We start from the raw sequence: 26,212 nt of genomic DNA on the forward strand, positions 1-26,212 counted from the left end.
CCACTTTTCCATCTTATCTTGCATCTTGGTTACAGTCGGTGACGATCATTATTTGAATAGATCGATAGTCGAGCACGCGAATCTTACAAGAAACAGCATTTATAAACAGCTCGGAGAAAACATGAAGTACCCAAGGAACCATTATAAATTAAATACAGTTCCTTAGCTTTGATGCAGGCACAAGTATTCTTAACATGGGGAAGCGTCTTTTGTTTCAATAAAGAGCCGGATCGATCTGTTAATACAAAGGGAATGTCGTTCTTAATAACGAATCGCCACAAAGAAGTATCACGCAAAATGAAAGGAAGTTATTTAAGTCTTGTTAAAACTCTATCAATTGTACGCCGATCTGCTTCTATTCCGTGTTCAATCCCGATCGACCGTAATTAGTTTAAACGAACGAAATTGTGCGAACGTTTCGGACACAGGAACTCCATACATTCCACGTTCGATAGGTTTACTTCCGCAAACTTCAGGCGATGTGGGCTTCCGTGACACAGGCGGGAAGTTACACGCGTTAACGCGATAACGCTGATGCCTGGGCGCGTGAAATATGCTATTGACTCACGGCAAGTGAGTCACCCGCCTTAAGGTATTCCAAGATATGTGCAGATTTCAGGGCTTCCCTCGAGTTTACTAACACGACCATAATTTGCATAGATCGATAACTCGAGATTAGTTACGCGAGATGTAATCGACCATCTGACGTCCCGCGCGAACTTCGCCGCAAGAATTCTACTCCGGTGAACCGTCTTTTCGAAGAAGAAACTGTAATAGGCGAAATCTTATACCACCATCGATAGTTTTCTCTCCGTTTTTATTTCCATTGCTCGGCAAAGGGGAATTCGTTTGGCAAAAGGAGTTTCGTGGCACTCTTTGAAACCGCGTGCTACCCAAAAGTCCCAAAGTCCGTAACGGTGAATCAAATAACCGGTGAGGTGAGTGAAAGCCGTGTACTTAAACGGGCAACGAACGTTGCTTTGAACGGGGAACATTAACGACGGCCCCTGGAAGCGCATTATTTTAGAATCTGCACGAGCCGGTGACGTTATCCGATTTGCGCTAATACAAACAGCGTTCGGGTCGTCGGTTCGTCGGGTCCGCTGGCTCGATTAAATGCAGACCTGGAAAAATGTGTTTTCGTAAGCCGGGAAAAGTGGCTTTCGTAGCTGCTTTGACGAGTTAATGATAATAATTTAATAGACAAGACTAATACACCGTTGCATTGCAAAACGTGTTACGCCTATTATAATTACGTCGCATCGAAGAGATAGATGTTTTTTATTTTTCTGATCGATGGAACTGCACAAATCGGATTTGTATGGCTTCGTACAGTGTTTTTATGTCGATGATTTGGAAAAAAGTCGTTCGTGTATCGATCGATAGTAAAATCTTTCCGATCAGAATCCGGCAGTAACATTTAGCGAATACGGATTCGAAAATTCAGCGGATTTCATCCGATTTGTCTGGGAAATCTGCAATCGTTTTTACGGAAATCTCTTAACCAATAGCGTGCTTACGCAGAGAAGCATTTCGAAGCGCCATAATCTCGACGTGGTTGTGTGTAACAATGCGTATATCCTTGGATCTGCGACATGCTTACTTCGCCAGTTCCTCCCTGCGCCGTGGTCGTAAAATATTCCTAACGGATGAAGTATACGAGTAGAGACTGGACTGGCTGTCGTGAAAAGGAGGCGGGGTGGCTTAGTGCGTTACTTGCGCGACCAAAGCGGAACAAAGGCGTACAACTGCGAGAAAAAAGATAAATACCATGCACCATAACTCTTTACTTTATAATTCATTTTCAAACAAACTTATTTTGTCGCAGTTCTACGTCTACGCAGGGTCATTATACGCAAAACATATCCCATTTTAATTAAAATATTAATTTCAAATGGCAAACGAAATAATTAAATTTTACACCGCCTACCATTTGCATTCCGGGAGAAAAAGACGTAGATCTGATCTAGAGGGAGGCAACACGCCTTTCGGAAGAGAGATCGCGGTGACATTAATTAGGGAGTCACTACAGCCAAGCTGCATTAAGTAAATGGGGCCCCAGTTCGCGCAGATTGCTTCCATAAAAGACTCGTGATCGTTTGTTTTCCCGTTGGAAGTTTGTGCACGATGTTTGACCGCGCGAATTTGCAGGGGTGAACAAATTACGCTAAGCGCCAAACGCCCCCGCCTGTCGCCTTTGTCACGGCCGCGGCTCCCTTGTGTAACCTTTTCGTTCGATGATGTTGATTTTTGAACGTCGATGCGGAATTTTTCCGCGGTTTCGAGAAAACATCCACGCGTTTACGAGGCAGCGCTCTTAACGCGCGTTTCACCGAATCAGTTTGCACGTAGCGGTATTACGCTCGGATTACGGGCCTTTTGAACACCGATATCCGATGTGTAATTTGTACTTCTAATTGCTCTACAGCACCGACGGGATAGGGTTTTCAAATTGCGTTACGGCCGAGTCAATGTACACACTTTTTGCTACACTCGACACGCACACGTTCGCGAGACTCGCTAATTTATTTTAATTTCAATCGTTTGTCGAGCAACGTTAAGAAAACAATACAAGCTATTTTCGCGAGACGTCACAATTATTTCAATGCCAAGTGATCGATTAATTATAATGAGATAATTAAAATTGTTTTATCTATTACCTCTGCCTTTGGTAAGCAACGTTTCTTGGCCCTTTGAGGAACATCGAGCCACGCGAATAGTGAATTGACCGCGTCGCCCTGAACTTTCACAAGTTCATATTGATCAAGGATCGTAAGCGCTCGAGTATTAATTAAACGACAGAAGTTTCGTGGATGATCCTTCGGAGATTGGGCCAGAAGTTTGCTCGTCCTTTTGATACGAAAACGTTATCGCCCTGAACCTCGTCATTCGGTCCGGCAGAACCTCGGATTTATTATATTTCGCACCTCAAATCATTGCATCCCCTACGTTATGCGTATTTCTACTTTTATTTCTACTTTTATGAATATTTTTATAATAAATTACTTATATGTAATGAAACATATTGTTTTTGTGCAATAAACTCTACTTGGTGACGTATCGACAGCCCTACGGTTTTCTGTTTTAATTTAATCAGGATACCATCTATAGAAAGGCAAATTTTATCTGCAGAAAATTATCTATTCTTTCATATTTTGTTTAATAGAATTTGTTAAACGTAATTTACTTTAGCTGAATGTGTATATTTCCATATTAGATAATAGTATATGTTCGCGCTACTACTGTTCATACTGTTCAAAAGTAGATCAGTCACTAGCCGAGAGAGTGCGCTCGTGGTAGTTAGAGAAGGAGAGGGCGCGTCTAGCGTGTGCGCGAGTAGAAAGCAAGATGGCGTCAAGCGTTGACGCGGTACAATGTACATGAATAGTGTTTCTAAATTAATAAAATAAAAGGTGACAAACTGAAGGCACAGTGTGACCAATGTCTACTTCAAACCAACAGTACGTATCCATTCGTAGTTCTGTATGAAATTGCTATGTAATAACCTTGCGAATAAACGTAATTCGCAGAAGAATTTTCTGCGACGTAATAGCAGTAATATGAACATTTTTTAATACATCCTTTCTTTTGAAAGAACAAACTCAATCGACTTTAGTTCGTCATTGAGTGCGTGTGTATTAAGGCAGCGTTTCTTAAGCTGTAAAATTACTTTCAATATAATTTTCTTTCTCTCATCTCTTGTCGCTTCTATTTCGCGACTGCGCGCGCATCTTCGCGCATCCTAAACTATCCTTCGTACATATCAGAGCAACTCGTAAACTTTCAAATTCGCGTATCTCAAAAACGACGCTTCGAACAAAAAAATTATATTCTTGATTTTCGATTTGTTTTGATTTCTTTTTTCACGTAGTACCATCGAGAAGTCGTAATCGTTCACCAAAGTGTGTTAAATTTAATCATTCCGTTTCAAATAAACGTTAATACATATAGTCATACAATCTCCGTGTCTTTTCGAGGTTATCTGTGATTAAAGGTCTCTTGTTCGACTTTCAGGAATTCTCGGGAATTGTCCCTTGGTGCAGCCACCTCAATGGGGCACGGTGAGAGAGAGGATCCTCAAAGATGGCACTCTACAAACCGTGTACTCGTGTGAACCAGGCCGTAGATTGAAGGGTCATAAAATAGTGACTTGCACCGTCGACGGCTGGAATCATCCTATCCCAAAATGTGTCCCTTATGGTAAGAGACAAGCACTTTAATTTACACGCTTCACGCTTCTATGGTAATCGCATGCTGCAAGTACATATTATAGCCAGCTTCCATACTCTTTTGGAAAATTCAGTATTCGGTAAAATTTTTTCTTGCATAAAGATTAATTCTTTAATTAATTGTTTTGAATATTATACTTGCACACATGTGCTAACATCTTCGAATGCTCTGTACCGAACGATTCTTTATTAAAACGATGAGAACGCTTTGATCGCCGAGCTAGAGAATTTTTATTAATACGTGCGCGACATTTGTTGACTGAAAACAACGATTCTCTTTGAATGCGACGAAACGAATAGCAGTTATAGAACGGAACGCAACAAATAATATTGAACGGAGAGACGAACGAACGAATCTCCATGTATTTGTGGACATTGCGTATTTGCGTAGGCGGGAACAAACGTATGAAAACAAGGATAAGCATGTTGTTCGTGATTTATCCAGATAAACGTGTATTCAACTGACCCATTCGTTGTTTTCTCGCTCGTCCAAGTGTTTCCGTTTTGCAACAAAGGAGTCCTCGATCGGTGATGATATTGTCGTTTCATTCGACGAACGAAATAAACGTTCCTGTCGTTTCATCGTCGCGTGACCTTTGAACAATTTTACTTTGTTCGAAATAGCTAGCATCGATAATATTCTACGATGATTTATTCAACCGCGTTTCAGTCCCTAACAAGGGAACCACATAATTAGATACGGACCAATTTTAATGGTAGAAAAAATTTATTTTGCTCTTATAATCGGAGTAGAATTATTGCATAAATTTCATACTTTGAAGCAGTATTTGTGAGCTTGCATCTGACGATAAAATACCACGGTCGGCTTACCGAATTATTTGTTGCGTTCAAGCGAATCGCGGTTAAAAAGTTTGAGTAACATTGTTGCATGTGAAACAAAATGAAGTGACTGCTCGAGGCCACCGAGAGATTATCCCTGCCACGTGGCATTCAGTTTTTCTCCCCCCATTGTTCCATCTTTCGTTTTACCGTATAAACCTCTACGTGCACGTTCTCCACCTGTCAAACGCAGCCATAAGCTGGCACGACTTAAAAAGTGAATGACGCGTTTGATAAGATTCACGTAAGTGAAGTGGCCTTGGGCGCCAAATTAATTCTGCTCCAACTATAACAGCGAACTTGTTACAATTTCTTATCCGCTTAATATTTCCTTGCAAATTTTCAATGCATTTAAATATCCTATGGCTTCTCGTTTATTGAATAAATAAAATAAAAAAAGAGATGGCAAACGATATATCAAGTAAAGAAATTAGAAGTCATACCGATCATTCCTAAATATGGAAAATTGGGGCGAAAGGAAATTGGACGCAGTCGGTGTCGAAAGTAGAAGATTAACCTTCGGTCGTTCGCTTGAACTTGTGGCTAATAAATCTATCTTGAGCTTCGTTAAAGCGTCAGTAAGGCCGATGGGCGGGGTGGCATTTTTACGTTCCATACGTCTGAGAAAAAAAAAGCTGAATGCTCTATTCATGTTTGCACGAATGGAACGGCCACGTCGAAAGCTCTTGTGATTTAATTAATCGGGTCGTTCGAGCCCCCGTCCCGCCTCCAACGACGAAAATGAAGCATTAGTTTACGGCGGTTAGAGTTTGAATTTGTACGCGCGGAAAAAAGAGCGTTGCGACAGAATGGATCGTTTAAAAGTACCGAGGCGCGACGTAGGAGTATAAAAAAAAATTATCTTCGCTTCGAACGATATCATCGTGAGTGAAGTGGGCCGTTTGCCGTATTATTACGTCGACGTCTGGCAAGATACTTGGGCTCGGGATACATGACATTATACCCAAGTGCAGCCTCGAGTGTCATAATGCCAAAGTGTTCTTTCGCCAAGTTTGACTTACGGCAAATAAGATATATTCAATCTCGACGTTCAGCTTGCGATTTTATGCTAGCGAGTATTAGGGCTATTCATCTGCTATCTAATATCAAGTTAACGCTTATTTCGTTAACACATCGTACGATCCTCTTGTGTTGAAACGTACAATGATCGATGGTTTCTTTACACACCGGCCATAAGATCGCAATCTTTTCGAGGACCAATTCGCATAACGATTTTCGGCCCCCAAGACCCGTCGGTCCATTAAATCACGTTGTCCGTGTATCTGGTTGCCAGGTTAAACCGTGAACGGGTCGCGAGAGATTTGTTCTCATATATGGCAAAGATGGGAAAGAGGAGGGAATCGGAGGGAATCGGAGGGAATCGGAGGGAATCGGAGGACAGAAAAGGTTCGGGACGGGTGGGTGATTTCGAAGACGTTTGGGCGTGGAAGCATCCGCGAAGAAAAGAAAGCAGAACGGAAGAAGGTGGTGGGCAACGATGACGAATGGCTTTTTCGTAACACGACACATCCCAGGGGCCGTGGACCTGAAAAGCACCCCTTTCCTACCCAAACTCGCTCGGGATCGAAAGCAACGGGATTTTGCTTTGATTTATTGCCGCAGTCTCGCGCGTTGCATTCGAGAGGCAAGACGACATCTTCCTTTCCGTCTGGACGGACACGCCGTGTGCCGGTTACACGCGTACATTTCTTGTCTCGGAAATAGTGGTCGCCAAGGCTTATAGATATTTTCGTACGTCCACGGTGGTCCGGTTGTCGGTCACCGTGCACGTAATATTGCTTCCTCTCCACGAAAACTAGAACCCGATGATATCGTATTGTTATGATAGAAACCCCTTTCATGGGGTTCCAAAGATAAGTAGGGATAACGTAGGTGGGCTCGAGGATCCTCCCACCAAAGTTAAGGCAATTCGTTTTAGTCATTTTACGAACCGAATTTCATTAATGTCCAACTGTACGTGTTCATCGGGTTGTTCGTCGAACTGTTCTATTTTAGTTGCTCGAACGCGTAACAGCAAGTAACAACTTAATGACTATGTTGTTCGTGCGCCTTGGATAGACACACGCCGCGATTGCGAGCGCCTACGTTAAATTCCAGACTCGACGGGACGTCGACGAAGACTCACGCTGCGACGATGCTTCTCTATCACGTAAAATGATAACGCCATAATAGATCTTCCGTAATCTACGGTTTCGCTCGATATACCGGCGCAAAAACACCGGTTAACGCCGTGCACTTTTTCCATTTGCACGACTGTTCGCTCTCAGCTTGATACGAAGCACCTTGATACGAATTTGCAGTTAGTTACGTACTTGATTTATCCCCTAATTAAATCCATCGATTCGCCATCAGATTAGATTGCAACGAAATAAAGTCTCGTTGATAATTTTTAGTTTTAGTAAAAGGTTATTGTACTTGTCTATTTACCAAATAACTCGGTTCCACGAACCTTGTGTAGAGCCAACAGTTTTTGTGTCCACCTTGGCGTAAAATCCGAGAATCCCAACAATAACCCGAAGATTTAGCTCGACTCGGTCCGCGAGCAATTATTGATCGTTTCAATCAAGTTAATTACGTTTAAAGTTTAACGAATTTAATCGCATTTATCACAGCCGACTATTTTAAATTCTATTCGCTTTGTTAAGGTTTTAAACCCCCTGCATTTTACTAAAAGAGAGATAATTTACAACGAATTCTTACGTTTCACTTCGTCGAGAATGGTTTCGAGAAGCGCTTCAAAGTTATTTACAGGCTTTACAACGCGGGCAAAAATTTATTTTCCGTCGTTACATTCGTCTGTTCTTCTCGCCTTTCATTTTTGCGTTTCGCGGTGCATTTTAAGGTCTCGCAGCGATGAATTACGATACTCTAGGACAGGTTCTACATTCGTAGGCGCATTAATTAATTGCCGTGAAAAGCGGGCTGGTTTCAAAGCCCGCTGGTACCTGGAAAAGTACAAGTGCTCTCTTGTACTCACTTCCTTGATACCGATTCTGTGGCGTCTCTGCTTTCATCATCGCACGAGTTCGACCATACCACCGCGAGTTTCATGCAGATGCGCGGATTATGAGTTTCAATGGGTTCACCATCATGCACCGGAACTGAACTTTTATCATACGCGTTTAGTGCTTCCTATCGATTCGGTTCCCCTTTGAGTCGGAATGCACCCACCCCGATCTATCGTTAAAGCGCAATAAAACGTTTTATTCGTCGAAACTTTTTGTCCTCGCGCGGGTTTTTTTTATTAATTTCGCTGCACGATCTTCCTAAATAGAAAGCAATTCTGTAGAGTATCATATCATTTCCCTGCGCTGGAATCCAATAACCGCGTCCCAAATACGTGTCAAAGTACCCATACAACGGTCGCGGTAAATTCGCTTGTATCATCTTCACGCTTAAGAAATAAATAGGTCCATCGGTAATAAAATAAACTTAGCTTAGTATTTAGAAGAATGAGAAGAAGACAGAGATTGCTTTGTTTATATCTAATCAATCTCAACTGTTCCATTGGATTTTTATTGGATGTTTTGTCTCGTTAGAAGGGAAGAGTAAGTGGACCTAGGTTTACTCGAGCTATGTTATATACGCCAGCAAAGCGATAGCATCTATTTCGTAGCCAGCCAGTACGGCGTTGGTTCGAAATCGTTAATTGCCGGGCAACGTAGCATAAATACCAGGCTTTTAGCCCTTTATCACTCAGCAGCCAGACGCAGGATCTTCGAAAAGGCGTTCTCGTTGGCGGTTTACCAGAGAACTCGACGATATACTTCCGGATCGACTCTCTGTACGAAGTGGCCACTCATCGAAGCCCTCCTTAAGAAGGTCGAGAGGTCACGGTGTTTCGCTCGACTCGTGGAGCACACACACGGAGTCCCAGGACGGCGGTTGGCCATCAAAGGAACTGAGATATCACGAGGTACCGGCGTAACGGCGTGCCTCTTTCGTTTGTCAACACAACCGGCCACGAAGAACCCGAGCCTCCGACGCGACCGCGGAACCATAGATACTTGCACGAAAGCAGGAAATGTGACCATCTTATCTCGAAGTTCAGCCGGGGAAACGTAGGGCACTCCGTTCTTTCGCTCGTAAAACTGGCGCGGCGAAATGGCCGAGGATAAAAATTGTTTCCGTCCCACGGATAGCGTTGATTGTTGCTCCTGACTCTGCGATTTCGGCTCGAAGATAAATCCTAGCCTGGACAGGTCGTTTGATTTAGAGCGAAGCGATAGAAACGCGCGCAGAACCAGAGTAGAAACTGTCAATTACAGTTCAGCGAATCAACATTTTTTATTGGACGAATTGGATACGAATTAAATCATATAATCGTGTAAAACTTTCAGAGAACTTGGGCAGAGACACGTTCTTGAAGCAGTGTTGATTAAAGTTATCGAAGCTAAAAATTTATTTAACGCCAAAGTTCAATTCCGAGGGAATGGAGCAGAATAGCGCACGAGGGACGAATACAGAGTTCCAGCTTGGAGAAATCATAGGTCCAGTGATCCTATTCCAACTAAAATTGGATTTTTTAAGATATCTTCGTAGCATGCAGAGTCTGGAACATCCTTCAAGGAGAGTTTAAGAGGGACAGCTCGCTACGTGCCTCCTCATAAAGTCAGCTTACCTGATAGCTTCATGCCGGTACCCTAAATCTTATTACTCTGGCCAGCGAGCGTTCCTTAATCTTTTACATAAATAAAACGCAGTCTTGTCCGTCTGTCACTTCATCAAAAAGAAATGACTCGGTAGGATTGTCGTGAAATTAGAAGATAGCTTGGTTTATAATTCAGTTAGGTTTTCACGTATCTTGAAAAATCCCTCCAAGATCGTCTTTTCCGTGGAATACCCTGCATCCGTACCTTTCATCTGCATAATGTGGGTACATACACCCGTCCTCTACCCAATCGAATGGAAAAGTATTTCGCACCTCATTTAACTGCATCTACTACCGAACGTACAACGCTTAACCATATTTTCGAATCGGGGTCAGTCTGGTCTGGATCGATCAACGTATCAAAAAAAGTCACCGGTCCCAGCGACCATAGCTTACAGTTTCGGTATTCGTAACAATTTCCAGATCGATCAACGTAACGTTTTAGTTCGACTTGGAAGCAAACAATCGGTAGTTTCGTCGAGCGGCCAAGTAATTATAAATCGATTTAACTGACTTTACATGCTCGAAAACTCGAATTCGCGGAGTCTGTATCGGACAGACGCGACTGCAAATAATTGGATCTAACGTTCTACGCTTGGTTCGTTGCCACGTTCGTTCTAACAAATTGATAAACGATATCTTTTCATTGGCAAACGGAATCGATAACGCGTACTCTTGGCTGGAGAACTTTCTTGATATCGAAACTTTTTTTCAAATAATTTCGCGTGTTCCGCGTTAACTCGTAGCCAATTCGATTCGTGACGTTGGAACGTTTGAAACGCAGAATTTTAGCTCGGAGCAATCGTGGAACGCGATGACCTGGAGCCGGAACTTTGGTTTTGCCAACGCGATCGGATCTAAAGGGCCGACGATGACACGAGAGAACCCAGACAGCAGGATTCCGAGTGACGGAAAGATGGAGAGGAAAAGGGAGACGAGGATTTATGGTGAATCGCTCGCTTCGGGGCTTCCCTTTCTGAACACAGAACGCTTTGTACGCAGGAATCCTGGAGGACATTGATCCCCTTAAATCATACTGTATTCAACAATATTTAACACGCGATGAGGCAGATTTGAACGACGGTGCAACGGGACCGCGAACATCCAATAACGTGCAATAACAGTTTTGTGCCTTTAATCGGATTTCATTTCTTATTCGTTGTTTAAAATTTTGATGAGAATTCGGTCCATTTAAATTTAACAGCTATTTCAAATACGCGGAGTTCCATGGTCATTTTCACGGACAATTTGTTTTTTAAGACGCGTCCAAAATAATCTATTAATTAGAAGATGCATCGAGAACAATGTTCCCATCTCTCCCGAGACTTCGGAATCAATCGAATCGGTTTCCCTTTCTACCACTTGCCGGGCAATTAACGCCACTCGCGTTGTCACTTTTGGCAGTGGTGGTTGGTCCGTGCACCAGTCGGAATTCAAATTCCTCGACGACGGTTCTCCGTTTGCGGAGCGTTTTCGACGGGTTTCCGGGTGCATTTTTCACCGGGCATTTAACGCGACCGTCCTCTGGAGCACCAAGCATCGAATTTTTAGCGGTCCAAATGGTGCAAATAATAGACGACGCGACCCGGAGTCGTCCGAAACGCGACACAAAAAAAAAAAAAAAAACAAATTCTCAACTTCGCCCCCGGGTGTCTGAAAATTTCACAGTGGACGTTGATTATTCGAACAAACCGTGGCTCGCGCGCCTCGTATAATCAAATTTTCTTTGTACATATCATTTGTTTCGAAATATTTTTCAAATTGAAACACGAAAGAGAAGAGTTCTTTCGATCGCTACCGATAACTGTGTTATTATTTGATAATTAATTTGAAATTTCTACGATTTTTTTACCACTACTGTGCGACACCGCGAAAGAATCTTGTTTTGCCGAGCAGTTCCCTCACGGAGTAAGACTCCTGGAACCGTGGATCCTTTTTTTTTCTTCTTTTCTTGATCTCCTGTTCCGGCCTACTTGGGGTCAGAGGTAGCGATGGAACAGGAGATTTGCAATTTGTATAGCGGGATGTAACTGTGTCCAATTGCGGGACGAGAGCTGCTTTTTATTTCGCTCCGTTTTTGCATGCGACATAATTCGTGGAATTTCGCACGACAAACCTTTTTCGTTCTTGAATTATACCGGGTGCATAAAAGAATTTTTGTTTTGTGCAAAGAGCAAAAGGGGTAACCCGTATGCTCCGACCAATCACCACCTTTCACGATCCTTTTGCTACAATCATTAGGCCTTTGGTGGCGTAAAAGTAGGTCTTAGTACTGTGCACAGCTGGAAAAATAACGATCGGAAAGAATGCGGGTACGATTGGCTGATAGATCAGCCACGCCTCTACCTTTTTCTTATCACGTACGATCAGCTACTATTTTTTGATCTCTCCGAGTATTAAAACCCCAGGAACCTTGTTAAACGAGATTTGTAATTTATTTTGAACATATCGATGACCCGAATAACGCGCAGCGATCATTTCTCGGTACTTTATTGACGTCAAAGTTTCGCTGGAACTTGTAATGGATTTTCCTATCGGGGCAATTCCACGCATCGTTTTCCACAACCCCCTGTACCGCCATTCGAATCGGAGAATCCAAGTTTCGAGATCAGACGCGGAGATATCGCGATAGAAATTACGCAAGCAACATTCGAGTATCGTCATTCATTATTCGCAGCCATTATGGCGACAAGGGTGGTTATGTCGAGTGAAATTGAACGTCGTTTGACGAGATGGTATCTATTGTTTCTCGCAACAGAACATGCTCGCGTAGCACAGTTAGCTTGTCTCACACGAGTTTAAAATCAATACGGCTTTCCTTCAATCACGGTGTGGTACGTTCTTGAATATACACCGCTTCCTGTGTCATTAGGCGACTTGTTTTTCTGTCTAAATGTTTATTTACCTACGCGTGCTTTTCTCAAAATATGTATAGCTTACGTAGACTTCCTTTAATCGTAATTGTAAACGCCATCCTTGGGAGAAAGAAGGCATATTTAATAACTTCCAGAATGGTGGGCCGAATAATAGGACAGTAATCGAGACCTTCGCATCCGAAAATGTCGGTATTTCGTCCCATGAGTCTGATATCGTCGGTATTGCCTCGTATGAATCTGGTATATCGTATCCCAGATAGCAGGTTCATATTCCAAGGCTCCATCCTGGTTGGTTTCCTGCTACGCGACTCTGATATCACAAGTCCCTATTTATCAGAATTTATTCGTAAACGACTGTCACGTTTCGTGATTCGATAGTCACTGTTGGATGCCTTGTGTCTACTCAATAATTACACGTAATTACATTAGTTACTCTTAATCTTTAGTTATCGTAACTAGGAAAATTCTGATTATCTCTAAAAACTGGAGGATAGAATGTTCTTTGTCAGAACTCATGACACGGAGTAATCGCTGTTATATTAAATTCCTGGGGAATTTGTTCCTTTGGTACGTTAAAACCGGAATTTATTTAGTATTCCGTATTATTGGTAGTGCATTCAACGAATTGTCCCAATCGTGCTGCACGAATCCGAAATTACTGGTACGAGGTCTCGTGATTTCAATAATACCGTAGTGGGTTTTCACTATCCTGATGTCGTCGATATCGAATCTTACTACTACAGCCTTGTTGGTATTGGATTTTCATGGCATCAGACTCGTTGTAATTGGATCCTAGACATTACTGCACTTCAGACGCTGAGATCGTCTTTTACTAATGTAATTTACTTGTTAGGAACGCATCTTCTTATTAGCGTCGGTTACAGACAATGTTAACGTCATTCCCAGCAGCAATAATAACAATACAAAAATAATGAAGAAATAAACGCGGTTATTTCAGCATCTCGACCAACGAACTTTGGTTTGTGTCAAGATTAATGATCGAAGATCATGATTAATGTAAAATCATGCTACTATTTATGATAACTGATTATCAAGTAATTGATCAATGAATAAGATAGGTAATCGAACTTGTTGTAATCAAAGACCGCGATTGATTCGATGATCATTAATCATGAAATAAATACACTTTTAATTACGATCGAATCAAGTATAGTTAATGTAATTCTGATATTAGACAATTACTCTTTATTCTTTCTGTTCCATCGCGGTCCTGAATTAAATTTCTTCGCGCAGACTGCATTTCTTCCATTTTTATTAGGATACTCTGACATTAAACCGTACCAAATATGTTTATACCGGCTATCGTGTTTCCATTCTTTCTGTCTTATTATATTACGCGTGCTTGTATCTCCTCATTTTTATGCGCTAATATCCTAAAAAGAGTCTGGTTTCAACTGCTCTCCTCTCCGCATACTGTTTCCGTTCCTATTAAAGTATCTTAATTTCTGTTGGATATTTTTCACTAATGTTTTCCTCATTCTTATACATTTTTCAAGTTTATTTGTTCGTTTTCTTTAATATTGCATACCTAGATCATCTACACACCTCGTCATCCAAGTACTAAAGCCAATAATATTAATATTTATCGGGAAATCCTCCTAGATCTTTTTCGTTCGATTCCATAGGGACTGTATCGCGTGGTCCGCGTAGTTAAAAATCGCGTGGTAGTCGAAGGGTTAATGGATCGAGGCACACGGGCCCCCGGGCAGTTGGCAGCTTATTTGTTCTTTTATCTGGTAGCTCGTATAGCGCGAAGATTGACCGCTGGTCAACCGAATCACAGGTCGATCGATCAAGCGTTTATTAGCGCGGACGTATGTTGCTTCCTTGACTGCAAGAAATATTGCTCGCTAATGTGTGCCAGGCTTTCGACGAATTCCCGGCGATATTTCGTCGACCCAAATGATGCTCATCCATGCAAAACGTATTTGTCATTTATCTCCCTGCCTCCCGATTCTCCCGAGCAGCGAACCCTCGATTTTTAATCCCCGTAATGCGTTACGTCACCGTACGTTTTATCGTCGCTTAACTTCGTAAGTACTCGGTGTCGCGTAAAACATTTCATACCGTCGCGGTAAATAAAAGTTTCAGAAGCACTCGTTTAATTATTTTTATCATTCGTGCCTCGACCGTTATAGCGCGCGCCGTTCGTCAACTTTCTCCAAGTACCTTTTGTTTTTGTTTTCTTTTTTCATTCGTTTACTCTCCGATATTCGGACTATCGTGATCTCGCGCTTAACGTCCACCGACTCTTTCACGCTCGTGATATTTAAAGTTTTCCTACAGGATTTTGTGGTCCGTTAATAATACAGAGCGTAGTTTATTCGTGCCAAAAAGTCATACAACTGTTTCGCTATTAATATTCACAATGAACCTTTTGCAAGTGTTCCCAAATCGTACTGAAAATCATTTTGTCCCACATTCGTTGTATGGATGGTTGATTGTTCCCTGATTAGTATCTGTGCCAAGATCATGAACCCAGACTTTGCACTCGGTACATTGTATTAGATTATCTTGTGTGTCGTTCCACATCAAGTAATGCCAGTTCATATTCTTCAATTCATCTAATCATAAAATGGGCCAATACCAACCCCGCTTCGTTATATTAAATATCAAAACATAAGAAGGAAGCATTCTTGTTTAAAGTAAAATTTCAATGTAAAAATCTAATTGAAATCGTCTTTATTATTTTAATATAATGTTTTCTTTTATTTGCCCAGTTTGATAGTTGTCGAAGTATCCGACAATATTCCAACAACTAAATTTCATAAAATATTCTTTGATATTCCTATTCCCATCGTTTAACTTTTATTTTTCGATAAAAGTTTTAAACCCACTTGTGCGCGTTCAAAGGTGAAAACGTGAACTGCCGTACCATAGCTTGCTGTTTGAAAATTAAAAATTGTTTTCCGCCGACAGAAAATCTGTTCTCGGAGTGAGAATTTCACAGAACGGCGTTCTCTTTGAAACCGTTTCGCTCTTTGACGCGCCCTCGTCTCCCTGAAAAGGCGAAAACTGCGTTTTCATTTTTATTACATTTGGTTTATTCATAACGATAAATTTCACTGACAATTAACCTCGCGTAGCTTTCATCATTTTGCACTCGAAATAAATAGTACTTTAGACTTTATTGTGTAACCGGTGATAACGGTAAGACAAAGCAAAATTATATTATTCTTTGACAAAGTTTGCCAATTTAGAGTGTATTTCATAAAATGCAGACAATCGTTTAAATTCTTCAGAGATGAGTTCAACGAGTAAGAATAATAACAAGGTCTGTTTAATTTTGTAATTATTTTTGAAACATGCCATACCTTAAACTCGACACTCCTGAAAAATCAATTATACTGTTTACAAACTTTGCAAGTTTCGTTCATCTTTACAATCTCTCCTCTCCTCTCATAATTTTCAAGAAGTCGTTCCATTCTCTCTTCCGGAGGCTTTCGTCTGGTTCAGACTAATTGTTTCCTGCATTATATCTCGGCGGAGTCTACAAATTTCTGGAATTCCGGGAATACATTGTCCAAGACTACTGCTTATCCTGGGATTTGCAGAACTTTCCTTTGTTAAAGGACAAAGCGTCTTATCCACTCCATCGTAAACGACTTCTTCGTACTTTCTATACGTTTGAAATAGTTTAAAAAGGCAGTTTCATAATTTGTCGACGGCAGACACCGCGGAGTAAATATTATCTTACGGAATGGACGTAGGAAATCATAATAAATATATATAGTCTCTCTCAAATGTTGTTTATTTCTTACTAAATTCGAGATAAAACCAGTCGTAAGATGCACTTTGATAATGGTAAACGTTAGAAATCGTTAGTCTGTCGCGCGATGTAAATTTCAGAGTGTAATTTTGGAGGATGGTGGGAGGAGGGGCGTGTAGGGCGGGAATTAAAGCGGAAAATCAGGCGTGCACTCAGCGCATGAATCGTCCGGCACGATTTTATTTTAATTCGAACTTTCAACACTCTCGCGTTTGAAACGCACTTTTAATGGCCCGTTGCTGGAAACTCGGTTAACAGTCCGGGCCATTGTTACCGAATATAACTACAAAATCCCCCGCCTCCCTCCCTCAAATAATTAACCGTTACCGGCGGTTTCGCGCGCATTGAAATCGTCTTTTTTTATCTAATTTCTGTTACGATAACACCAACTCAATTCTTTTTGGACCACTTTGAACGAGAAATAAGGTGCTCGCACATTTTTCTGGCCTTAAAATCGACGCGAAGATGGAGGACGGGGGGCGTTTCGTAGGGAGTTGGAATAAAAATTCCCTTAATCGCGTTCCTGGCCGCGATTCTTCTATCCGTTCTCACGGAAATTAATATCCCCGCGCTGAATACCAAACGATTTCGTTTTCCCGTTCGTCATCCAAGATGAAAGACGTCCTCTTCTCCGGCCAGGGGACGTCACCCTTGCCTTTATTTCGTCTTTGGTGAATTTGCTCTGCGTTCAGGAATTTCATCCGGTTTCGTTGACCTTGGCTATTCTCGCGTGGCTAATACCGCTAGTATTTTATGAAGCGTCATTAAATTCTCCAACTTTACCGATACTCGACGACCTGAAATTACTAACTTTCGTATTTATTTACTTTTTTATTTTATTTTAACGCAGTTTCAACCTCCGATGGAAATTATTTTAGTTACTCTACTTTATGTATATGGTCCTATTGATCGTATACGGCTCCCCAAGGTGTAATTTTTCTTGTTATACATATAGGGTGTCTCGTTGCATGTTGGAAGTGCAGCAGGAATGGATTCCGCACTCCGAAATAAGAAAAATGTTCGTACAAAACGTATGCCCGATATGATCTTGTTTTCAAGTACCAATTTGTTTCACGTTGCAACGCTCTTGAAATATTGTGCAGAGCGGAATGGACGACACCTGAAAAAAAATGATTAGCTCTAGCACAAATTCCTCTTCTATGAACCTAAAATCGTTAACGAGATTTTCACCATATTATATACTTTCATAAACCCTACAACTTCCATAAATAACATTTTCTATGATAAAAATACACAATTTCCAGGACTCGTCGAGTGCCCAGCACAGTTCTGACAAAACTATGGAAATAGTCGAGTATCGATTCTTCGGTTAATTGCTGCACGTCGCCATGTTCGATTGCATTTTAAAGTCGCGTCGGCGACGTCGTTCGTCGCGCGAAAACTCAATTAACCCCGCGATCCAAGTAAAATTAACGGCCCGATCGGGCCACGCGAAGATTTTAATTCTCAGTTTTGTCCACGCCAACTATTAAATCTTCGTCGTCGGGTGTCGGGGTCTGCGAGTCGATATTACGCCGGCAAACCGGAGGCAAGCAATCGAGAAAGTCCTACAATTTTCGCCTCTCCTGTTCTTCGTGTTCGTGTCTAATTGAAACTACATCGCCAACCCTGCCCCTGTTCCCCGATAATATCGCGAACCGATGACTCCATCGGATTCAAGAAGCTCCGTGGCTTGAAAAGGTCGCGCGACAAAGAGGGTACTGATTTCGTGCAACGTCATCGACAGAATCCTCCCACGAACCTTTCAACGTCCGTGGCATTGTGTGCGTTTTCCGGAATGCCCGATTCCGACAAAACGGCGGTGATTGAGCCGAAAGGATACTGATTTTACGCTCCGACTCCGCTCCTAGCCGGAGTAAAAGTAAATACGGCGCAAACCGTGCCACTGTGTATAATAATACAAGATCTCGGCAAGGAAGATCTAAGAGAAGCCCTCGATACACTTGGATCAAGCAGCCTTCGAATAACGAGGCCAAAAAGTTCGCAAAATACCAATGCGGAGGGTCGAAAACATTGATATTCGTTTTTAAAGTAGGGGAATGTTTAACCAGTCGGTACAAAGCACCGATCGAAGTATAGTGGAATCTAGGATAAAATTTGATACAGACCGCGCTAAAGATTTGCGAACAGTAACGTATTTATTGAGCCCACTTTCACGGAGATGCCTTGGGCGGCCGATAATGTCCCCAGAGGGAATCTCAAAGTGTCGTGGCACTTTAGATAGGGTCGCGTGACGATTGGCGTAACGCATACGAGCACTCCGATCGCGTCCAAGGGTGAACACATTTTCGGGGGGGAAGGGAGGAGGGAGCGTATCGGCGATTGTAAATCAAATAAGTGATACTCTTATGGAAATATGGGGACAGGAACTGGCGGAGACGCGAGACGGTGGGGGGGTATGGGAGTTCTTGGAGAAACCATTGAAGCGGAGATGGGATCACGGGTAAGCGTACTTCTGTAAAAGCTTTGTGATTTATTTGCTCGATAAGCCACGGATCTGTGTTACTGTCGTGCAAGCTTCTTACGAGTTATCAAATTACTACGGATACCGTTATGCTTTACGAGGGATTTCGCGATGGATTCGTCGTAGATAAAAACGAAATATGGTTCGAATTTCATTCGAGCGAACCTGAAGGAAATCCGTGATTTAGATCACTTTGCTATTATTGAATTTAGGAGACTTATTAATATATTTGTTTTATTATCCTAGGTACTTCTTATTATTAAATTTCCGAAATTCTTTTGTATATATTTGGAAACTGATCGTAGGAAATGTCCATTCTCGATCGATTTGATGGCTTAACCCAGAAATAACTCGGATCCGTGGAGAACTGCAGAACGTTCTTGGAGTGGTTCGGAAATTTCTCGAGTAGCGGTTAAGGAACGTGCCCTCCCGGACGCGTCGCCCCTTGTTCCCCATTCAGCGTGCTTCAGGGGCACGAAATTCAACGGCACGGCATACCTTGAATTTGCCGCGATCGAGATAAGCGAACGGATATCGTATATCGTGCGTAGGGTACAGTCGACTGCAGCAATATCGTCCAGGGACCTGATCATCTTGCTAGTTAATCTATTTTCCTTATGTTGCCACTGCATGCTAACGGTTCGCGAATCAGCAACTTGTATCGTGAACTTGCGAGGGTTGTTCGAGAATTTCGTGATCGTACCGTGTTGCAAGTAATAATTTTATTCAGTGGCTTTGACCAATGATTCAACCGGAAACGAATCTTTTGTCGTCGTTTTAGCTCTATCAGAATCCAGAGTCGATTAGCTCGTGTGCCTTCTAGATCGTTCGTTACCGTTGCTAAATCAACGCATTCAGCGGTGAATTAAAGGCACCGCAATAAAAAAAAGCCACCGCGTAAAATACCTGCGGACAGCAGCAGATTGTTGCAACAGCGTGCACCAACGTGCCTCGGAGTAAACCAGACGCATTAGTCCATTGTGCGCCCAACCCTAGACAGGAAGTATGGTTCCTTTGCGCAGTCAAGATCCAGTCTCGTAACAGCAATTCTTCTTTACGTTTATTTTTACTGCCTTATTTTAGAAAACTAACTATTAAGAATTGACGAACGTCTAGTTTCAACGACGGAGGCTATATGTATTTGGGTAAAAAGTGGTTGCGAATCAGATCAGTGGACTCGGGACAATTTTCATTGCTCGAGAGCGACGTATCGATTGCAAGTTAACCCAAGGCATCTCTTACGACCATCGACAAATGACATTGAATACCTGACAAACGATCGGACAATAAGATCGTTGATCGTGATTTATGGTCCGCGTAATCTCGACGGAGAAATCTATTAATCCTTTGTGAAAATATGATTCGCTCGAACTCGTTCTTGGGCTTCAGAAACGACCGCGGAATATGTATTCGGTAAATATCTGTTATTAGGCGCTATAAATATCTTTTTTTCCGGTATATAGTTGCCCAACAAAAATATTTTTCACCGATATTATCTCGGAACGAGTAAATCCGCTCTCCTCTGATCTAACTGCGATCTGCGAATTTATTCGTTTATTAAGCCGTCAAAGCGTTCCAGGATTCGACTGTAAAGCTCGCGTATCAGATTAGGAGTTTACCGTTGAAATGGATTAGAAGAGCGGATGATCCGTCGATATATTTCCGGCGTGGACAAAACGTTTTTATATTCGACAGTCTGCCTCGAGAATAAATTGTCTTTGCTGTCTGTACTGGATTATTCGTAGCATTATTTCTGTAATTTTCACCGCAATTTTGTTTCCCATGCAGACAACAGATCCCAGCACTTCCGCAACGATCTTTACCTCGGCGATGATCCAATTTCAACGACTCCGCTGGAGGAAAAAGTGGCGAGAGAACGGCTGAGGGCGCGTAAGAGAATCGGGGAGCTGAAGAAACGCAGGAAAGCGAAGGAGAAGAGGCGGAAGCAAATCGCTGAGAAGTCCTCGTCCGGACCACCCCCGGCGTCAGCAGTCGTTGCCTTAAATGAAACAATAATGTCAAAGCTGGATCTGAGCTGCTTCATGAAAGCTGGCAAGAAAGGATTTGCGAAAGCCCCTAAAGTGGAAAACGCCAATCCTGCCAAATATGCCAGGTTCGTGTCTCCCTGAGGCTACCAGCCGAATGACAGGAACATATTGCGCATTTCGAAACCTAAATCTATTAGCCTATTAGACTGTAATTACAAATTTCTCTGCATATTTTTACAGAAGAAAAAACGTACTTCCACCTTACAATCGATACCTCGTTGCGGTTTACGAGTGCAAGTTGGGTTTCTATTTCGAAGACTCGATGGCAGATCGACTGTTCTGCAGCGATGGCAATTGGTTAGGCGCTCTTCCGCGTTGCAGAAAAACGGAAGGCAAGTAGCGACAAATTGAAACATTACGTCCATAGAATATTCAAAAAATTGTCGTCCAAAACACACACTTATTTTTTCGTTTCACATCGAGGAATGTTTTGGAAGATCGTCGATCTACAAAGAGAAACATTCGTTGGCTTTTGTTTCAGAAGCGACACTCGATAACGTGAAACGTTGCAGTCTGGACAGGGGTGGCTGCGAGCATAAGTGCGAAGACACCGAGACGGGCATCGAGTGCTCCTGCTTCCATGGATTTCGCGTCAAAGGATATTCCTGCATAGGTAACGTGCATTTAAAATAAACCATTTAATAACAATTTAACTGTATAAAGAAAATAGACATTTATAATTTAATTAAATTATAATTTTTCTTTTACAAGGTTAGAAACAAAATACCAAATTAAGAATGTATCGTTTAATTTGGAAGTAACAATGTGAAAGTAAATTACGATTTTCGATCGAAGAGAGCAAACGAATTTTGTTCCTTTTCGTCGCTAGTAACTTACAATCTATGTAGTAAATCGTTGGATTTGTTAAATCCCCGTGATCTAAAATTGAGATACAGCACGGTTTATGCTTGTCGCGTGGGTGGATAAGGTCACACAAGGGAAGCTTACGAATCTCTGTACCGAAAATCTACGTTTCACGCGGGTTTCTCTCGTGCTTCTTTCCTACGACTTCGTCGAAATCCGAATGGCCCGGGATGTGAAGTTGCAGAAGCGTGTAATTCGACGCGTGAGAAAAACGAGCACAGCTTCCCGAACAGGGATTTCGAAAATCGTGAAATCTCGTTTCGTCAAACTTTGTTAAATCGAACGCACGGATTGGTGTCAAAGGTGATTCGACGGCTATGAAATATTATTTATTATACAAGGTACAACAGGTATAGAAAATTGATTAGTTCGAAAGTTACGATTGTTGCATTTACGTAATACGTGGTGGATTTTGCTCTTCGCTGTAAATCACGGCCTACTTTGGCGTCGATTAGTCAACTCGAGAATCGGCAGCACGCGATTCGAATGTTCGTAGCACAGGTAGACGCGTTCGAAACTGGATGTAGGTGTCGGTTCCATTGTATGCTAATCGAAATCGGCATCTCCGTGAAAACGACCGCAACGCGAACTGGAAACGAAGTGTGTTTCAAGTGCAACCGCCGACGCCCCCGGTTCGCAGACAAGCTTTCTCGATCCCATACCGGAATCCATGTCGCGACACTAATCTGCAACCTATAATTTATATCCGCGTCGCGGTTACGCGAGATTCTTGCCGGATAAAAACGGAGTCGCGACGAACTATGACGCGTGATTATCGTGCGTTTACGCAACGACAGCGAAAAAGTTCAGGTACAGAGTACTTCGAAATCGTACGTAGATTAAAAGTGGAACTGTACATGTACAAAAGGAACACGTGTCTCAACGTAAAATAATATATGAATATAGCTGGGAGCCAAAATAAATATTAGCCAAAGACAGTACCGGAGTAATGAAAAATGTTCTCGGAAAAAGACCACCCGATGGATGGTTTCAAAGACAAACAATTAAGATAAGTCGAGCAAGATAACGCAAGGAAATAGGTCAAGTTAGATGGAAACTCAAGAAGGGAACAATTAAGTAAAGCGTTGTACTAGGAATATAGCAGGGGGGAAATATTAATATCGATCGAGATTTATCAGATGGAACGTGTTATGTTAATTTAAATGTATTAAATATAATGAAAATATTTTCGCGTATCAGAAAGGATTGGTTAGCGACAAGAGCGACGTCAGAAATGTTCTCGACGCTAGGATATTTCTGTGCTTCGTTGTGCGACGTTTGGCAACGCGAATGCAGTAATTTCATGGAATCAAAACAAGTGACGGACTGTTTCGCGAAGAACGTTGTTAGTTTTGCGAGGAAAACTCGGTGAAAGGTTGATGTCAAGTCGCGTTTACGCCGTTGCGACACTTGTTGCGGAATGTATGCACTCGAAATTCTTGAAAAGGGTTGGAGTTGGAGTTCGTAGCACGCCGTCGAAAATTGTTAGGCTGGGTTACGGTCTGGGTTGGTTATAACACGAAGGAAATTCGCGCGTATAGACTGCACCGGCGCGCTAAAGACTAGATAAAAATAATTATTTTGGTAACAGTTTTGTTATTCCTCTTCCCAGACATAGATGAATGTGCCGAAGGTGTAGCTGGTTGCGCTGAAATATGTCACAACGATCCTGGCACTTTCCATTGCGAATGTCTTTCGGGATTTCAATTGGGTACCGACAACAAGTCCTGTCAGGGTGAGTCGCGATATTTATCTATTTTTATATTAAATATAAACTTATCTTTGCAATAGAATTTGCAATTTCGTTGAGAATGAAACAGCTTTGTCAATTGCTCTGAAACTTCCCTTTATATTTCTTCCGTTGAATGTGTTTTTTTAATATTTCAATCCTCGTTTAATAATTCAATTACTTCTTCTCGCATGCGTAACAGTAGTTCGAACTTTGCTCCGCACATTTCTATTTTTACAGAGTTAATTCTCTTTTTTTTTAACTCTCAATATACTCCAAACCATTATGTTCGACGTTGAAAAAGCACAACGTCAAAATATTCGGAATAAAAAGGAACGCTTTCGACCATTCCGTATTAATCTCTTTGAAAACGCTGAATCGTGGAATTCACTCGTCAGGCAAGCGATTTTTGCAGAGACGTTATACAAAGATTTATACTTTTAAGTGAAACACTTTGTACGCGGAGTTCACGTTTTATCGATATTGCGTTCTCTGTTTTAAGCCACAATCGTTCGTGATTTTTATTGAAGTTCGAAAACGCCGTCTACGCGAAAGCTCTCCGCTTTGAGATAAAAGTAAATCAAGCAGCCTTTACGATTAAATCAAATCGTTTGATTTTATTTTTTTTTGCGCCGAGTACACTTTCCGCGAACCAAAATGGCGCAGTGTCGAAGGAGCGAGCGTGTGGTTACATGTCGGAGAAATCGTGTGTTCGACTACTTTGATTTCATTTCAAACGCCTGTCTCAGACATATACAGGGTGTTCGGCCACCCCTGTGAAAAATTTTAATGGGAAATTCTAGAGGACAAAATAAGACGAAAATTAAGAACACCAATTTGTTGATTCGTTAAAAAGTTATTAACGTTTAAAGTTCCGTCTGTACTGAATTTTTTTTTTTTTTTCGAAAATGAGCAGGATTTCGGGGGTATGTCTATTGACCAAAAATATTAGTAACTTAACCCTGCAACCAAAAATAATTTTTTTAGAACGATTTGAAATTTTTCAATTTCGCCTAAAAATTTTAGCACTTGCTAAATTTTTTTCTCAAAAGTGGGTAGGATTTCGATGGTGTGTCTATTCACCAAAAGTAATTGTAATTGACCCCTTCAACCGAAAATAATTTTTTCAAATCGATTTCAAAGAATTTTTTTTCGCCGGAAAAATGAGGCACCTACCTACCTACCCCCTGTCGATTTTTCTTAAAAATTCGTTTTTCATTTTTAATACATTTGTTTGATGCTCTACAGAAAAGTTGTCTAATACTTTTTTATAGGTACCCATGAGCTCTACTTCAGAAAAAAGTTTCATTGAAATATATTCACTATTGTAGGAATGATGGCAGTTTGAAAATTGAACCATTTTTATGGGGGTTTTCTAACTTTACAGGGTCAAGGAACAACTTTTCGAATATTTTTGCGATTCGTACATATTCTCCACTAAAATACGCGTAGTTTGCATTTTTGAAAATTAGAATCCTTCAATCCGTTCAGAAGTTATGACATTTTTAAGATTCGCTTGAACTTTTCGGACAACATAAATTACATTTTCGATTAGGAATTTTTTTCTCGAAAATGGGTAGGATTTCGTGGACATGTGTAATGACCAAAAATGATTATAATCGACCCCTGCAACCGAAAATAATTTTTTTAGAACGATTTGGAAAATTTTTTTTTCGCTGAAAAATTTCACAACTTCTCGAATTTTTTCCTAGAAAACGGGTAAAATTTCGGGGGTATGTCTATTGACTAAAAATGATTCTAATCGACCCCTGCAACCGAAAATAATTTTTTTAGAACGATTTGGAAAATTTTTTTTTCGCTGAAAAATTTCATCTTCCCGAATTTTTTTCTAGAAAGTGCGTAGGATTTCGGGGATATGTCTAATGACCAAAAATGATTGCAATTGACCCCCGCAACTAAAAATATTTTTTCCAGAATGATTTGAAATTTTTTTAATTTAATTTTTTAATACCTTTTTAACGAAGCGTCGTCTTATTTTGGCCTCTGGAATCTCCCATTAAAATGTTTCCCAGAGGTGGCCAAACACCCTGTATACAGGTATCTAAAGTTCTATGACCAAATGGTATTCTACAAATCGATTATCAACGGTATTCGAAGAATTAAACTAACGTGTACGTGCTCGCGAGCTTTCCTCGTCCAATTCCGAAAGCAATTTATAAGGTTGTTTGGTTGTTCCCGTTCAGACGTTAACGAGTGCCTCCTGAATAATGGCCACGGCCCGTGCCAAGGTACTTGTATCAATCTTGAAGGTAGCTACGAGTGTAGCTGCTCCGACATAGCTGGTCACAAATTGGCCTCGGATAATCACACCTGCGAAGATATCGACGAATGCGCTACGAATAACGGAGGATGCTCTCACGTTTGTTTGAACACTCCTGGAAGCGCTTTCTGCCTTTGTCCAGACGGTTTTTATCTGACGAACGATTGGAAGACATGCCAAGGTAAAAAAAAAAACAAACTGTCGAATTTAATCCACTTTTTCTAAACGTTGCTTTCTCTTTTGTAAGGGACAATACGTGCGTTGGAAATTTTTTTTTCCAACGCCAAAGAAAAATAAATCGAACATTTTTATTTACGCGTTACAAACAACTGTCGCGCTTCAAAACTCTGTGTACCTTTCCGCACAATTTTATCTGCATTTGGTGATGTAGCGAGAAA

At 41.5% G+C, this 26,212-nt stretch overlaps 1 protein-coding gene across 1 annotated transcript in view; it reads left to right on the forward strand.

Moving 5' to 3' along the window:
- Positions 1–553: 553 nt before the first annotated feature.
- The window catches only part of LOC122402879 (fibrillin-2-like), a 67,537-nt gene continuing 41,878 nt past the window's right edge, over positions 554–26,212 (forward strand). The window contains exons 1-7 of the mRNA XM_043406037.1: positions 554–573; positions 3,995–4,200; positions 20,681–21,005; positions 21,121–21,272; positions 21,422–21,553; positions 23,417–23,539; positions 25,738–25,995. Coding sequence (XP_043261972.1) covers positions 554–573; positions 3,995–4,200; positions 20,681–21,005; positions 21,121–21,272; positions 21,422–21,553; positions 23,417–23,539; positions 25,738–25,995 — 1,216 coding nt within the window. The remainder of the gene's footprint in view (positions 574–3,994; positions 4,201–20,680; positions 21,006–21,120; positions 21,273–21,421; positions 21,554–23,416; positions 23,540–25,737; positions 25,996–26,212) is intronic.

This window comes from Colletes gigas, unplaced genomic scaffold, assembly GCF_013123115.1.
Source record: "Colletes gigas isolate AHSC1104 unplaced genomic scaffold, ASM1312311v1 Colletes_gigas_Sc00041, whole genome shotgun sequence".
In the NCBI taxonomy this organism is placed as follows: Eukaryota; Metazoa; Arthropoda; class Insecta; order Hymenoptera; family Colletidae; genus Colletes; species Colletes gigas.